The following is an 18,118-nucleotide window of genomic DNA, read 5'->3' on the forward strand; positions in this document are numbered from 1 at the left end:
TTATGAAGTGATTATTTTATAATTAGAAAAAAAAGTTGATTTAATTTGTTAACTAGAAATTAAGTATAATAGCAATACCTTCCGGATGTGAAGAGCCTTTTGTACATTTTCATCATTACACCAAATGTAAGAGAGAACGTATGTATAAACCTACAAAATAAATAATTAAATAAACTGTAAAATGAAATTAGCAAATTAAGTAATTAAGCATGAGAAAGAGAGATAAAAATAAAAAAATAAAAAAATTGGCTTACCCGGCACCATAAGGCAGGAGGTTGAGACCATGAATGAGGCATATGAATCAACATAGGATTTTGTTCAAGAAATGCTTGAGTATTCCATCTTATTCCATCTGATTTTGGGGAAATTAAAGGACAATTGGGTTCCAAAATGTTGGAGGAATCGAGTTTTTCGATGCACTACAATTACAAATTTAACGGTGATTTTTATTTTTTTATTTTTTAAAAAATATGGATGAAAGATTAGAAAAATAGCATTTATCATAAATTAAAATGTTGATTATCTTCTCTATAATAAGAGAGGAGAGACTTGATAGGATAGAAGAGTATTATCTCCAATTATGTAGTCAAAATTGTCAAATCAATAATTATCAAAAGTTTAAACTAATCATTTAATTATATTTCAACGCTTCTTACGTGGGTTCAAATTCAATTCGAACTCAGAAACACTCATCTCATACCGTGTTAAACCACGGGTTATTTCAAAAACATAACCTAAAAAGAAATGATAATCTGAAATCTCTTAAATTATATTCTAACAAAAATTGGTTGTCTCTAATCTCTTAATTATTCTGAGCTATTTCAAAAATTCAAATTTTTAGAAATGTTTTGAGTTCTTGAAAAATAAAAACAAAAACTAGTAGGATAGATCACATTGAATACATAAGCAAAAATATTGGGGGGGATTTTAAACAAGCTTCGTTGCTCAAAAATAAGAAAAACCTTGATACAAATTCCTAGAGTTCTAATTAGAGAGCATAGAAAGACATCCATCTATCAGCCATTTCAAGGCATTCTTTTGGCTTGTATTCTGGAGCTGTGTGACCCCCTCCCTGTACAAGTAAAGTATATTAAATTCTATTTTATTAATGCAAAAAAAAAAAAAAAAATTCACATAATTAAGTGGGAGTTTTTCTTGCCTTCACTAAAGCAAAGGTCAAGCCATCTCCTTTAACGGTTGAATACTTCTCTGTGAATCTATAAAGAAAAGTGAAGTGTAAGTATGATGGTTATGAACGGTTAAAGATTAAGATGTATTGAAATGCAAAGAAATCAAAGAAAATTAAGATATTAGAAACCAACCCTGCAATTTGTCCTTCAACGAACCATGGTCTCCAACCATCAACTGTTGGCAAATTCAGATTTTTTACCCATACTTGTGTACCCACATATGGAATCATCATGTCGTGATCACCGCTGCAACAACACACAACAATTAATCTTAAATCTAATGCTTATCTTAAAAGTTTAAGCCGAAAAGAAACCGTGAGTATAATTATTTAATTAACGGTTTTAAGATGAACGCCTTTTTAGTCCATTAACGGGCCTAGGCAGACCTATTCTCGGGCGGTAGAGGTTGTGTTAGGGATGTATATCCATTCATGATTTGTTTTAGTGTTTTACTAGTTGTTGTTAGAATATACGGAAAATATATTATATTTTCCGTATATTCCATAATTATGTTGATATCAAATATTCTCTATTTATGGGTTGATTGTAATCAAATCAAAGAGATTTGATTACTATACTTGTATTTATATATTACCCTATAAATAGGGACCTTTGTATTGTAGACAAATAAAGTTAATAAGCACAATGTTGAGTCGTGAGTTACATGCAAGTCCTATTCATGTGGGAGTCAATTTTCAGTGTATTATGTTCTTTAAATGCTGCATTACCATGGAATAAAATTTATCAACCCTTTGCATTTGTAAGAATTGAGAGCACTTCTAATCGGTTATAAGAGGTCTAAGATTTCTTGAAAATCATATAAAATCTATCATTCTTGCTAGTTATTCATCCCATCAAGGGTTCAAGAATGTGTCTATCGGAGTGGGGGTCATAGAATTAAATCCATTAGCCCATGAACCTCTCCCCTAACCAACAACATGCCGAAAAACATTTCCAAATACCATGGTCTTGGTGATATTTTGTCAAGTCTAAGGTTTGAATTCCCTTTAGTCCAAACAATTCCTTAGGGCTGGTCTGTTAGTGTGGAAATAATGCTTTACACAGGTTCGAAGTTTATTCCATAGGGGTTGGTACATGAAGTGACTCTACCTTGTAGGGGTTCCTTGTTATCAAAAAAAAAAAAAAAAAAAAAAATTCTCAAACACTCTTCTTCTACTATGTAGGTATTCCCGTTAGACTTCCGTCGTACTTGACCTTCCTTAACTTTGTAGGCACTCTTAATTAAAGATTTAGTGTGCGATCAACTGATTCTTCAATCAATAAATATTCTAACCGTTAGGAATTATCATGTGAAATATAATTTGTGGTTGATGAATTATTTGAAAGGATTATAAAATAGAGCCAAAACAGGATAAAAATAGTGATGAGAATTAATCACCTGTACACCAGAGCTCGATAACCTCTCGTAATGAGGAGTTCTTCATGATAATGGACCACCGTGTTGAGGTTGCTTTCATAAGCCAAACTTTTATTGCATCTCTTCCAATCTGTAATTGTCCCCTATTTTCACACCAAATAAAATCTTACTGAAATGATTTTACATGGGTTATAAATAATTTTTCGCATTAATCAAGCTTTATAGTAAATGTAGAAGGTAATTGAACCTAGAAATTCACTGAAAATGTCACCTACATTTCGAACGCCAAGAGCTTTTTGGACAGTTGCATCATTCGCCCAGATGTAAGAGAGCACATAATTGGTATTCTGCAACACGTTACGTCGGCAGATATAAAATGGGTGTGAAAAATGGATATCAAGAGTAGCATTACATGAGTCATGTCCAGAACACACGTAAAAATCATGTACATGCATGATCTATTAAAAATGTACGTGAAAATTATTTGAAAAATGACACATATCAGATTAATAGATTAAATTGAAAAAAAAAATCTCTAACCCAATTTAGAGGAAAACTTTATCTTTACCCGACACCAATTCTCTTGGCGTTTAGTTGGTGGTGATTGGATGATCTCGTCGGGAATGTCATCAAAAAATTTTCTTCCCCAGTTCATGGTTTTTGGTCTTGGGGTTGCAAAGCTACACTTGGGCTCCAAAATTTGTGCATCGTTTACATTTTTTGTGCACTACAAATTGAGTCACAGAGTAAATAACAAAACATAAAATTAAAGGCAGAATAAATAAAATGAATAAGGTACATGAAAATTCAGTCAAGAATTCTCATTTCTAGCAAAAGAAAAAGAAAATTGAATGAGAGAACTTTGTGTTGCAAAAACCAGATGTGGTAAGTCCTCTAACCTCTGCAATAAGGCCGATATCATCTAGGCATGTTGAATTGGTCAAATCTGGATAAACATATTCGCCCTTGCAACTTTCTTTGACTGACTGGAAAAACATTTGTATAATATTTTCACAACGGATTCAAACATATATATATATATAGGCAAACATAAGTAGAGGGTTTAGGGTTACTTCATAAAGTTCATCAGATATAAGTGTCAACCGGTGGAAATATTTTATTCTTGAATTCTCATCACCATGTTGATCTGTTACTGGGTTGCCGAGGATGTACCCCTGATAATTCATATTTAAAGAATACCAAATTAAACCAAAATTCAAAAGCTCGATAGCACGCAAATGAGTGAATCAAAATAGGTGTCCTGATTCTCAAAATTTTTTTTCCCAAATTAACAAAGGGCCAAAGAGGTGCGTGTGGGATCCACCTGTCCCGACTAGCTTAGGGTGCCGAGCTCACTTGCCTAATTGCACATACCCCTTTTGTTTTTTCGTTGGAATTGCATGCAATCCAAAAAAAAAAAAAAATTCGAGATGATCCCGATCCGACAAAATACCCATATGATAAATAAATTAAAAAAAGGATTTTTTTTCTTAATCAATGCAAGAGAGGGGAAAAAAAAAAGGGGGAAAAAAGCACATACTAGGAGATTCATGGGTGGTAGGCTTCCAGCTATATTACCTGCAATGCCACAATTGACAAATATTACTTTGTTAAAAAATGAAAATGTTCTCATTAAATGTTTAATTAAAGCGTTCATTTTTACGTCGTGTCATAATATTTTTTAGGGAAAAATGAAAAATTAGTCCTTGTGGTTTACCTGTACTACAATTAACTCATTGTGGTATCAAAATGAATTTAAAGGTCCTCGAAGTATGCCAAAAAAATAATTTAGTCCCTACAGTCAAATTCCGTCCACTAATTTAACAGATTCTATTAGTGTGACACTGACTTAAATATGACAAGTATCACAATTTTATTGGTTCTAATGTTTCATGTTATCATAATTTGTTAAGTCAATGAACGGAATTTGACTGTAAGGACTAAATTATTTTTTTGGCATACCTTAGGGACCTTTGAGTTCATTTTGATACTACAAGGAGTTAATTGTAAATAAAGTAAATCACAAGGACTGGTTTTGTATTTTTTCCTATTTTTTAAATAAAAAACAGAAAATGGCTTCCAAAAAAGACATATTATTAAGAGTACTAAATGCTTACCATCTGAGATTAGAATAGAGACCTGGGGAACAATGACGCCGGAATAGGAATCTCCGGCGATGTAAAGCGGATTTTTGAGATATTTGGGATGGTCCAAAATCCACTGCATCACAATTTTCAAAGTGAAAAATTTGAAAATATATATATATATATATATATTTTTTTTTTTCGAGCTATTTGTGGTTTAAAAAATGAAATCATCTAGTTTTCTTACCTTCCTAAGAAAAGTATAAATGTCATAAGGTGATGATGTGTCGGAGCTGTAGTATCCTTCAGAGCTTGTAGAGTAGGAGAATCCAGTCCCAACAGGTGCGTCTAGAAATATTATGTTTGCTACCTGCAAAATAGTAGCCGTAGGATATTAATTGTGGATTAAGAAATATTAGAAAGATTTTAAAAATTAAAATAATTATACTTTTAAAATTAACATCATAAAAATTGAAATTAGTACCTGGGTCCATGCTTGTGGGTTCACCCTAAGTGTTGGGAAGCTACCATTGAAACTGTCGAAATCGAAAGTTAGTGGTCCTGCACAATATTAGAGGTTAATAGCTAAAACATTCAACACAATTTAGTTTAAATTAAGGCCCGTTATTTTCGATACAACATGAACTCAACACGAAATCAAAAAAAGTTAAGATTGAAAAATTTGATCCGTTTAATTAAATGTGTCAGGTAATGGTTGACCTATATTGTCTTATACTCATATTTCAACACGATTCGAATCCGATATATGACATAATAGCTGTTAATTTTTTATATGACCTGTAATTCCAACATGAACTAAATATAAAATTAGAGGGTTATGGTTAACTTATATATTTTTTTACGTATATGTTGACATGACCCGAACTCGACACGTGAATACAAATTACCAACCCTACTGTAAACACAATCGTGCCATAGATCACTTGGGGGCAACCGAACTATTTAATAGTCAAAAGTCGAGAGCAACTCAAGGGTGGCTAACAACTCTCAATAATTGTGATAATAATTAGAGATTGTGTTAGAAAGTTTAAAATTTCGTGCCAAACAAAAAGTTGGCCTATTTGTTATAAAATTTTAAAAATACTTGTTTAGCTTTTTTTATTCTAAAAATAATCAAAATACTCTTAAAAAAAAAAAAAAAAAAAGAAGCAGACTTTTTGTTAAAAAAAATTTAATTTTTCTCAACCAGGCTTTAATAATAATGAGAGACAATGAGAGTTGCATGTAGATACACTTTTGGTGTTTAGTCAATGAAATGAGATTTATGGGTAAGCGTCATATCACTTACCTAATTATTGTGCTTCGCTACGAGAAATGCATTCTCCAACCAAACAGTCCTAAGGCTGTGGTTTGGCAAAAGGTTGGACTGGACTAAAAAATTAATTAATTTTTTTTTTTAAAATCAACTCTAACATTTTTATTTTTTACATCACATCAATAATTTTTTGTTATTATTCAAATAAAAAAATTACTATAAAACAAATTTTTTTTTTCACTTTTTTTATACAAAATATTCTAATTTTTTTTTTCCTCATATTAATCAAATCTGTTACTGTATTGTTCCACTTCCCTTTTCCATTCCATTGCCAAACAGAAAAGCTGATTTTTTTTTTTTAATTAAAAAAAAAAAAACATTTTGTAAACAATTTTTAGAATTTCAGTTTCTCTTTCTCCTTCTCAAAACCCTTCTCATGTTGGACTACTACCGACCATTGTTAGGACACTGTTGAGCCTTTGACGGACCTCCACAAGACCACCGTCAAACTTTTGTCAGTCCACCGTTTGACATTTGTTGGACCACAATTGGAACTCAACTTTCTGTGTTAAATTTTTTTAATTATTTTATATTAGTATTTTTATGTTGCAAATAATAATTAATTTTCACAGATTAATATAATTACAAAAATATATAAAAATTATTTGTGATTTTAAATAAAATAATTTTTTAATATGATATGACATTTAAAATTACTAATAGATCGAAATTCAATAATGATCATCTTAAATTCAATGCTAATTTTAAAACTCACGTCACATTTTAGAAGACTCTAAAAGAATTCTAATCCTCATTTGATCAACACGTGTCAAAACAGGCGGAGCCCAAGCACTTAAATGGTTTGTCCAAACTGTTAGAAATTCGAGCTATAAGGTTGAAATAAAGTCATCTAAATATGCGAAATTCGAGCTATTTAAACACATGTCTGAATTGGGGCAATCCCATTTTCTTTCTTTTAGATAAGAGAATTGAAAAGATATTAAGGTGGAGGGATTTACCGATTTCATAAATGAGGCCGGAGAGAGCAGAACAACCAGGGCCTCCGGTGAGCCAAAGCACAAGAGGGTCCCTCACTGGGTTTCTTTGAGACTCAATGAAATAGTAGAACAGCTGTAAATCGTCCGTCTCCCCCACCGACACATACCTAAATCAAACACATTATATATTGTCGCCATTAATGTAACATCTTTGTTTTGTCTTGGAACATCAGAAAAACCAAATGCTTCATGAAAACAGTGAAGAACATTCAAAGCAAACGCTCACCCAGTTTCCAGATTAAACGGAAGCTCATCGGAATACCCCGGCAGAGTCTCCACGACGGTTACCGACATTGCTGTGGCGGAGAGAAGTAATACAAGAAGAAAATGCATCCACACCCACATCCACCCAACATACTTGCCATTGTTGCCTGAAATCCTTAGACTTCTTGATTTGATTGCTATATCTGCTGATCTACTGTGTGCTTCCATGTTCCTGCCACTGATTGGGCGAGCCATGATTCTCTGCAACTTATAATAATTGCCATGAAAATCTTCATCATTTGAAATTTCCCCAAACGGTAGGTCCAAGTGTGAAGGTTGGTTAAAATTGCAGCTAACGTTCTCTTTGTTCAAAAAACTTGAAACCAATTTCTTTGATTATTGAGAAAATATTATGGCGGAATGGTTCCAAAACAAATTAGTTAAGGTACGACACTATTAAACTTTGACTTACAGACATGAGCGGAGAGTGGGAGGATATATTGTCATTTGTCAAATATATATATATTTCCCTTATAATTGCAGTCCCACTAAAAAACCAATTTCGAGGATCAATATTAAAACAACTTTGTTTGAAGAATTATTTTCCATCTAATTGATAATATATCTTCTTAAACATTTAATTGGGATAATGCCTTTATCTAAACTATCAAAAAATTGTCAATGTACCCTTTCAAGGCTAGCAAAAAAAAAAACAAAATGACCACAAATTTTTGTCAATAAGATAAAAATACCCTTAAATTTTTTTTTTTAAAAAAAAAATACAATTTTGTTTTTTTTTTTTAAAAAAAAAAAAAATTGTTTAAAATTTCCACTTTTTTTTTAAAAAAAAACTTGAGTTTTTCTTTCAGTAAGGGTATTTTTGTCATTAGGGAGACATCGGCAATTTTTAGTTGTTTGGGAGGGGGACATTGTCAATTGAGTTGTAGTTTGAGGGGGCATATGGATTTTCCCAAGGTTTTTTTTTTTTTTTTTTTTTGGTGTTGATTACTTGAAAATTAATTAGGTGTGTCAATTCGTACTCGGGTCGTGTTGAGAAATGACTATAAGATTATATAAGTCAACTATAATTTGACACATTTAATTAAACGAATCAGACTCTCTCAATTCTAATCTGTTAATTTTGTATTAGGTTTGTTTTAGGTTCGCATGTCATGTCAAAAATTGTTAGCCCTTACATCATGTGTTGGGTTTGGGTCGTGTCAATATATGTATATAAGATTATATAGGCCAATCCTAAGTCTTGTCTAATTAAACGGAACAAATAGCCCAACCCTAACCCATTAATTTTGTGTCAGTTTCATGGGTTGTGTTAAAAATTGTCAGCCATAATTTAAACTATTTCGTGTTTTGATTTACAAAATTAAGTTACATTTTTATGGTAAATTAAGTTTGATAGTATAATATCATCATATTGATTGAACCCATTGAGGGGAAATTCCCTTCCGAGCTCGCATAGAAAAAAAAAATTAGATGGAAGAGGCAAGAGCTTACAGCCAACTTTCAAAACACACCAATAAACGGGTAGCGATCGACCTAACTTAATCATGCCACATGGTTCACATTTGCTTCATTCTTCATGTGTGTGTGAATAATATATATATATTATTCAACTATATTTATGATATATTGATGAAGTTTATTAAGTTAAAAGATTAATTAACGACGGATATCAACTCCTAACATTTGACTGGCAAACAAAAGTATTTCAAATATTCCAAGAAATTTTAGTATGATTTGTTAATTTTGCTTTGTGGCCTTGACAATATCAGAATTTAGCACCTGTTTCCTTTCGCTCTATCCTTTAACCATCTTAGTTGAAGTCTATTGAGACAGAATCTGATCTATATATATATAAGCAACAGCAAGGTACGTAACAAGGATAAATGCAGCTCAATGATATGGGGTTTGCCCGACAAGAGTGCATACACGAAGTGACCATTCTTTGAAAGGTTACCGGGCTGTCACAAAAAAAGAGAAATTTTTACTTTAGACCCCTAAATTACCACTTGTTTTGAGAATAACCCCCAAATTTCAAAAACTATCAATTTAACCTCATGAACTTTCAATTTGATTCAATTGACACCCCATAGTCAGATTCAACAGTTAACCCCTAATAAAAATGACTAAAAAGACCAAATTACCCTTCGATTTTCATTTTTTTTTTTTTTAAAAAAAATTAATTTGAAAAAAAAGTCAGGGATATAAAGGTCATTTTATTACTTTTAATGTTTAAAATCTGATAAAGGGGGTACATTGCATTAAATTGAAAGTTGAGAGGGTTAAATTGAGAGTTTTTGAAATTTAGGAGGTCTTTTCAAAATGTATAGTAATTCAGGAGGAAATTTCCACTATAAAAAGAAAAGAAAAGAAGAGAAGCAACAACATGATAACGAAGATAAATGTGTCAAGAGGAAGTTCAAATATTTTTACCTAACAATATTCAGTTTTGATATGGTATCAGAGCCTTGAAGATAAACTTCAAATCAATTTTCTTCAATGGAAACTTACACCTCCTCTTCTTCTTCTTATGCAACAACCTCTCCCAACCGAGATTCTACTTCAAATCCAACCATCAATCCATCGCCTGCCTCAGAGAGAGGGAACAATCCTATGTCTCCGATCATTCCAATAGGGGAAGAGGCAGATCGGGGGCGCCAAGGGCAGAACGACCCTTTGGCTTGGGGGAGGGGGGCCAGCTCCCAAAGCCATAGGGTGGTCCTCAATTTTTATTTATTTTATTTATTTATTTTTTAAATATACCTTTAGAAATTAATTTTTACCCCTTCAAGATTTTTTTTTTTTAATTTTTAATTTTTTAAAAAAATTTGCCCCCTCAAATTACATTCCGCCCCTGGTCCGGGGACACCCTCTGCTTCTACCAATTCACAAGGAGGCTCTTTCAAATTTGTTTGCCAAGTCTGCATATAAAACGTTTTTAAACTTGTGAAAGAATAGATATTTTGAGACTTTGATATTTTGGGTTTTAGGCCTAGCTTGTTTAATATATAGGTTGGAAAAAAGAAGTCGTTTTAGGTCCTAGAACACCTTAAATGGAGAAAAATGAATATTTTTCAGAGTTAGGAGTTTCTGTGTATGAACTGTTATGAAAACGGTGCCTTTCGAATAACCTTCCTACCGCTAAGACTGTCCTAGTGATGGGACTGTTCTAACGGTACCTTATACTATCCTAACGGTTTTCAGGCATAATGTAGTCATTTGATGTTTTTAAAATTTTTGGTCTAGATGTGTAAGTAATGATAACATACCATGCATACGAGGTGATTAACCCGTGCGAGGGCAATTACATTGATGCTTACTACACATTAATTGTTTAAACGATAGATAGACGGAATGACCATTTTAATAAAGGTGGAAAGTACAAGAACTAAAATTTTCATTTTTGAAAATCCAATGATCTTTTTGATAAAGTGATAAACTATAGGGATTACATTTGTATTTAACCCCTTTGTATAATAAATTGTCCATGGAGTATATATAATAGTATAATACACTCATAGGACTCGAGGAAACAAAAAAAAAAAAAAAAAAACTCATAGAACCTGCCATGCATATAAGACTTTTAATTTAATATATTAGAAATATGTAGAATTTTTCAATTTAGGACCATTAATTAAGCCTTCCTGGTCGGGCCCTAACATTGCATGCATCATGGTACTACTTATGAAAAAATAATAATACCCCTATAATATAATCAACGGAATATTATTCAATTTAAATGAACTAGAAAGAATAATGTTTCATGTATGTATATATATATATATACCAAAGGGGGACATAACAAAAAAAAAAAAACAAACGAAGAAGAAAAATAATTAGAGGTCTTTTTCAAATGAACTAGAAAGAATCATGTTCCATGTATATGAAAATACATGTTCATATACCAAAGGGGGATGTAACAAAAAAAATAAAAAAAAAAGAGAAAGGAAGAAGAAGAAAAAATGAAGAAGAACATCTGGCTCTGTCTCGAGACATCGGAGCATCCGGAGCTGTTAGATCATAGAGGGTAGTGGGCAAATTCCACCTATCCGCCATGGCAAAACATTGTTTAGGCTTGTACTCCGGAGCTGTGTGACCCCCTCCCTACAACCACAATCACAATATAAAAGGAAAGCTTAACTTTTATTCTTCCTCAATAACCAAAAAACAAAAAAAACAAAGAAGAAAAATAATTAGAGGTCTTTTTCGTGCCTCGACCGTAGCATAAGTCATACTATATTGATTCTTCTCGAAGTCCATTGTGTACCTGTTAAAATGATAAGAGTAGTTTTAACTAAGATAATCGGGAAATTTTATTTCGACAAAGTCTTCATTTAAATTGGGTCGGAGAATTCTTCTTTTAATTCAAGTTACTAAATTGACATTTGTCTTTAGAGAACGTGATTTTCACATGCTCTAAGGATCTGTTAATTTAATAGACTGAATTGAAGAAATAAATTTTCTTTGAACTGATTTAGAAGAAAACTTTGTTGCATGGGGAAAAATATTAAAATTTGAGAATAGAGGCTAAAAGATGTACTAGTTTTGCAAATTTTAGATACCAACCCGGCAACTTGACCATCCACGAGCCATGGCTCCCAAACATCATTGAGAGTCATGTTGAGGGATCTTATCCATTCTAGGGTGCCCAAAAACGGAACAAGCAGGTCGTGGTCTCCACTGTGAGGAGAGAAACAAAATATAAGGCAAATCTACCATTGAATTGTAGCTCTCAATATGGGTTCCATAGATTCAATAGTGAATTTACAAATAAAAGAGAAGTTTTAGTATCACCTATAAATCAACGATCGATAACCTGCGATCTTGGTGAAATTTTGATGATAATCAACGGTACTGGTAACATCATATGTGTAGGACATGCTCTCATTACATCTTACCCAGTTCTTTATTGTTCCCTGTTGGTCATCATATATAAGATTCTTATGAAGTGATTATTTTATAATTAAAAAAAATGGATTTAATTTGTTAACTAGAAATCAAGTATAAAAGCAATACCTTCCGGATGTGAAGAGCATTTTGTACATTTTCATCGTTACACCAAAGGTGAGAGAGAACGTAAGTATAAACCTACAAAAGAAATAATTAAATAAAATTAGCAAATTAAGCAATTAAGCAAGAGAAAGAGAGAAAATAAAATAAAAAATAAATAAAAAATTGGCTTACCCGGCACCATAAGGCAGGAGGTTGAGACCATGAATGAGGCATATGAATCAACATAGGATTTTGTTCAAGAAATGCTTGAATATTCCATCTTATTCCATCTGATTTTCGGGAAATTAAAGGACAATGGGGTTCCAAAATGTTGGGGGGATTGAGTTTTTCGATGCACTACAATTACAGATTTAATAGTGATTTTTATTTTATATTTTTTTTTAAAATACGGATGAAAGATTAGAAAAATAGCATTTATCATAAATTAAAATGAAGATTGAAAGTAAATGTTATTGGGTATTCTTCTCACCCTCGTCACAGCTTCAAGATCTTTCAAACATTCTACATTTTCTGGATCTAACCACGTACTCACCGTCACAGCTTCTTCTGACTGTCTGGAAATTACAATAAAATTAAATTAGTCCCCACAAATTGACAAATTATTTACAGATAATTTTTCAAACAATCATTTCCTTTCAAATGATAGCCGGACCTTAGGGACAGAGTCAGCTTTGAATTTGGGAGAATCAGGGCAAAATTTTTTTTGAGAAGGGACCAATTGACAAAAAAATACCTCAAATTATTATTTTTCTTATAATTCAGAGGACCAGGGCCATTGCCTGTCCCCCTTAAATACATCTCAGTATCCTGTGTTAGTGTTTCACATTAAAATGGACGAAAATTTGTGCATGTTACTAATTACTTGTGTAAAGTTTTTTATTTGAATTATCCAAATTATCCTTAAAAAAAAAAACAGAGGTCGAGATCGAGGGTGGTCCAAGTCCAACCCTAACGAATTATCCAAATTATATATATATTATTGTAATTTTTTTATTTAAAGGACAAATGCGACATTCTACTTCCTAAAATTGGGATATTTTGGATATTTTAAATAAATAAAAAAAATTGTACATGCCAGTCACATGCAACATTTTCTAACAATTTTAACGTTAAACCCTAATGGGAGGTGTTGACCGCGCGCAAGAAAATGGTAGTTGAAGGGAGTTCAGTGTCACAAACGGTAATTTAGAGTAAGTGCAAATGATGTGTTGGTATGAAGGGTAATTTATAGGGTGTATGTATAAACGAGAAAGTAAAGAATCCACTAAGCTCTCTCAAGCTATACCCAAAAAAAAAAAAGACTACAGCCCCGTAGATCATCAAACTTTAAACGATAATATTAATTGGGTAGTTCTAACAAAAAAAAAAAAAAATTAATGTAGTCAACCATAAATTTTTATCGATAGGGGCCAAAACATAAATTAGCTAGACATATACTAAAAAAATTCAGGTATATATATACCTAAAAAAATAAAAATCACGGGGTCATTTTTTGAGGATTTACTTGATAGAGTTCATCAGATATAAGTGCCATGCCACGAGCATATTCTACTTTTGCATTGACATCGCCACATTTATCTGTTACTGGGTTGCCAAGCAAGTACCCCTGTTTTCAATTTATAAAGGCAGGGTTTACTCTCAAACGAATAAAAATTAATAAATTTAATTATTTAATTTAATATTCAATCAAGAACTAGCTCAAGTTGCGTAATAAAAATGTTTACACTGAGCTTTATTAACGGCGAGTGTCCGACGCTGTTACTTGCAAGAAAAAAAACATACATGAAAAATCAAATTGACCTTTGGGAGTTGAAATTTAAAAGGGAACCACCTTAGAAAAGAGTAATGCTATCAAATAATGTGATGAATTTTAAGTGATTTTTTACATGTATAGAAGAAAGAAAAGAAAACCATTTAAAACATGTTATGTTAGTGGATGTGAAGAGTAGTAGCACTCGCTCATAAATTACCATTATGTATTTCTTGAACAATAATCGGAACGATGATGCCGGAATATGAATCACCACCAACGTATAGCACATTCGACATGAATTCTGGGTGAATATCCTTTAACCACTGTATCAATCAGCACATATAGAAAGATGAGCAGCTCTTGGAATAAATTCCATTAATATATATATAATCTTTATAAAGAATTATTATTATTATGATCATGTGCTTTAAGTTCATATGAGAATGGTAAAAGTCTCATTATTTTTATAGAATTTTCACTCACCTTCCTCAAGAATTCATAGGTTTGTGCTGCAGATGTTAGATCTGTGATATTGTAACCTTGGGAGCTTGTTGCATATGAGAATCCCGAGCCAACGGGAGCATCTAAAAATATTATGCTAGCAGCCTGGAAATTATCACCATTGTTTCATAACAAAGAGTAAACAAACAATCCTCCCTAGTAACCATTTTCTCGCATTTTCTAAGTAAACAAACAAGTCTTTACAATCAAAATATATTGACGGAAGCATCTATGGCCTTTTTGCCTCGGTAATTGTTTTATGCAGCTCTTAAAAAAGACTAGGATTCAACCCTTTTTTTTTAGTTGGTGTTTTGATTTTTTGTAGCCCTTTCTCAATTTGATTATATATATACTATCCCTTCAATCATCATATATATATATATATATATATATATATGATGATTGAAGGGATAGATAGAAGGGTATGATGAGTGATGACATACCTTTGTCCATGAATATGGGTTCAACAAAAATGTTGGTAGATTTCCATCGAAATCTTCATAATTAAAATGACAATGGACCTACATTAAAGTGCAAAGTAACCAAATTAAGGCGTTGGAACCACAAAAAAATAAAAAAAAAATCCTAAATTTGTATATGTGATAAATATTAACTAAAGAAACAACAAGTTCACTTAACATTTCTGACCGATATAAGAAAGAAACGGTCCGTTTGGCAATGGACTTGTTGAAGTTTCACTTTTTTTTTTTTTTTCAATTTTTCAATAATATTTTTACTTTTATTACTATCAAATAAAAAAAAATTTACTATAAAACAAAATTTTTTTACTTTTTCATTAAAAAAATTTAAAATTTCTATATATATATACACACAAAAGCATTAACGCAAACATGATCTATATATCTTAGGTGAGAAACGGTCCAAATCTTTACTTCCATAATGGTAGATAATGATTGTGGTTTTTTTTTTTTTCTTAGTCAATAATTGAGATTTGAAACCGCACATAAATTGTCAATTTTTGTTGGATTGGGTCTTTGTTCATTTCATTTGAAAATCAATTAGTGTATAGTGAGGGAGGCATTCAAAATCGCACAATGTAATGCATGTTTTAAGAGTCGTCCACGTGAACAGAGCGGTACTATTGCTCCTCAACAATTCCTCCCTCAACGTAACACTCTCGCGAGTTGAATCCATGACTCTGATACCATTTGTTGGATCAGACCTTTGACTATTTCATCTGAAAACCAATTGAATGCCCTTATAAATTTCTCAATAAGACAAAAATATCCCTATAAATTAAAAAAAAAAATGATTTAAAAAAAAACAAAAAATTTTAATTTAAAAATAATATTTTTTTAAACAAAAATTTTTAATTTTTAATTTTTTTTTAAAACGGAGTTTTTTTTTTTTTTAAAAAAAAAACTATTTTTTATTTTACTAAACAAAATTTTTTTATTTTTTTTAAACGTAAATTTTTATTTAAAAAATTATTAAAAAAATGAAAGTTTTCAAATTTTATATAAAAAAAATCTAAATTTTTTTCTTATAAAATGGATTTTTTATAAAAATAAAAAATAAAAAATTGGCCATCGTTTGGATTTTTTGTGTGTTAGTTTTAGGTTTTTTTAGAAATTTTAGTATTTTTATTTTTATTTTACTGAACGTAATTTCGTCATTGATGAACATTGATATTTTTTGGTAGTTTTGGTGGTAGTTTGAGGGGTAGTGAACTTTTCCCATAAATTTAACTGACAAATTTTTCTTCTTAATTCATTTTTAAACTGTAATTAGGATTTAGGCCCAACATTTTTCAAAGCAAAAGAAAAGGGTTGGAAAGTCTACCAATTTCGTAAAGGAGTCCGGTGAGAGAAGAACAACCAGGGCCTCCTGTGAGCCAGAGCAAGAGAGGGTCCTTCTTTGGGTTCCCCTCGGATTCAATGAAGTAGTAAAACAGTTGCACATCGTCGGCATCCCCCACGCCCACATATCTGAGAATTTACACACAAAATATGGCCGTCACTGTCACTTTTCTGGTTGGGAAATCAAATCCCTGTCACTATTCTGGTTTCTGGTTTAAGGCTGTCCAAAAACTGCTTTTGCTCTTTGTTTGTTTGTTGGTTTTACAGATATGTCTTTTCATCCAAAAAAGAAAGAAAGAAAAAGATGACTTACCCAGTTTCAAGTTTGAAAGGAAGTTTTCCGGGAACGCCCGGTAGGGTCTCGACGATTGACTGGGACTTGACGGTGCCCAATGCTGCAAACACCACTAACACAAGCAGCCAAAGCAAAGTGATGAAATTGTTTGTGCTTAACATACTTCTCAACTCTTGTTGATTTGCTGCCATCTCTGAAAACCCTCTATCCACTATGTACGAATTCAAAAATGGATCGATTCTTTGGCGTTCTGCTCAATCTGTGTCGACAATATCTATATAGGGCTAAGATTATCTGTTATGGAGAGTGACTTTTTACAGTCTTTAAACGAGACCATAACATATTTAAGATGATATGACGTTACTCTATTTCAAAGCTTACGTATATGGGTTTGAGTCCAACTATGTTATGTTAATCACTCAAACTTGTGACATCTTTTGAATACGGGATGGGTATATTTAACAATCGCCCCTTACACTTGAGTACATCATCACATTGTTATACATACCCTCAACAAAAGCTTTTATCAATCTTATGGATCATTTTCAGGATTATTTGTGTGCTATGTGAATTTGAATCCTAATCTACCTTGCACCTTTGTCGTCAAAGATCTTTTTCTGTGCATGTGCTACTCTATCATCAGCTCTAATGCAACTTTGTTAGGGAGAATAACACTATGGAAAGTCTTTTAGGAAGACCATAATATAGTATGTTAGGATACTATATTCAACCCAAAGCTTAAGTCTATAAATATGTGCCCAACTTCTATATTAACCACTCAAACTTGTGACATCTTTTCAATATAAGGTTCCTTATGTTTCAACGTAAAATGATTTTTTCGAAAATGTTTTCCGTACTTTCAAGTGTTTGGTGCGACGTAAAATAATAGTCAACAAAAAATATTTTCAGTTTGAGCAAACAAGCCTCTTTAATTTTTGAAAAATGGTTTTCATTTTGAAAACCGTAAACCATTTTCCAAATTTGATTACCTTATTCTCAAATCGACAGACCCAACTAGGACGTCGTTGGGACTTTGTTGAGACTTGACCGAGACACTACCGGGACCATGGTAGGATTTGACTGGGACACCATCAGACACCATCAGGGCCTAGTTAGGACATCGTGTGACTTGACCGGAAAATCGCTTGGACCCGGTCGGGACCTGCCGAGACTTGACCGGGACACCACAGGGACCTGACTAGGACACTATTGAGACTCTATTAGGACACTGCCGAGAATCGATTGAGACACCGATGGGACCCAGTTAAGACATGGTCGAAACCCACTGAGACCTAACCGGGACACCTCTAGGACCCGATTAGGACACTACCGGAACTTGACCGAAACATCGATGGGACCCGGTTAGGACTTGGCCGGGACCTACCAAGACTCGATCGGAACACTATCGTGACTAGGGCCGGCAATTTTGACACGACCCGCGAACCCGACACGAATACGACACGAAAAAACAGGTATTGGGTTTGGGCTAATCGGGTTCGGGTCGTAATCGGGTCTACCCGATTAAGAC

The 18,118-nt window shown here is 32.5% G+C and overlaps 1 protein-coding gene and 1 pseudogene across 1 annotated transcript; both read right to left on the reverse strand.

Moving 5' to 3' along the window:
* Positions 1-889: 889 nt before the first annotated feature.
* Positions 890-7,518, reverse strand: LOC132177394 (serine carboxypeptidase-like 18). Its single transcript, XM_059589685.1, has 14 exons — positions 7,213-7,518; positions 6,948-7,093; positions 5,137-5,213; positions 4,900-5,022; positions 4,686-4,788; positions 4,109-4,146; positions 3,642-3,743; positions 3,468-3,554; positions 3,137-3,295; positions 2,844-2,915; positions 2,590-2,711; positions 1,323-1,436; positions 1,160-1,217; positions 890-1,072 (listed from the first exon to the last, which is right to left on the reverse strand). The coding sequence occupies exons 1-14, from the start codon at positions 7,443-7,445 to the stop codon at positions 989-991; spliced, it is 1,518 nt and encodes a 505-aa protein (XP_059445668.1). The 5' UTR covers positions 7,446-7,518; the 3' UTR covers positions 890-988.
* Positions 7,519-11,141: 3,623 nt separating this feature from the next.
* Positions 11,142-16,889, reverse strand: LOC132177873 (serine carboxypeptidase-like 13; annotated as a pseudogene).
* Positions 16,890-18,118: the final 1,229 nt, after the last annotated feature.

The sequence above is a fragment of the Corylus avellana genome, chromosome ca4 (assembly GCF_901000735.1).
Source record: "Corylus avellana chromosome ca4, CavTom2PMs-1.0".
Lineage (NCBI taxonomy): Eukaryota > Viridiplantae > Streptophyta > Magnoliopsida > Fagales > Betulaceae > Corylus > Corylus avellana.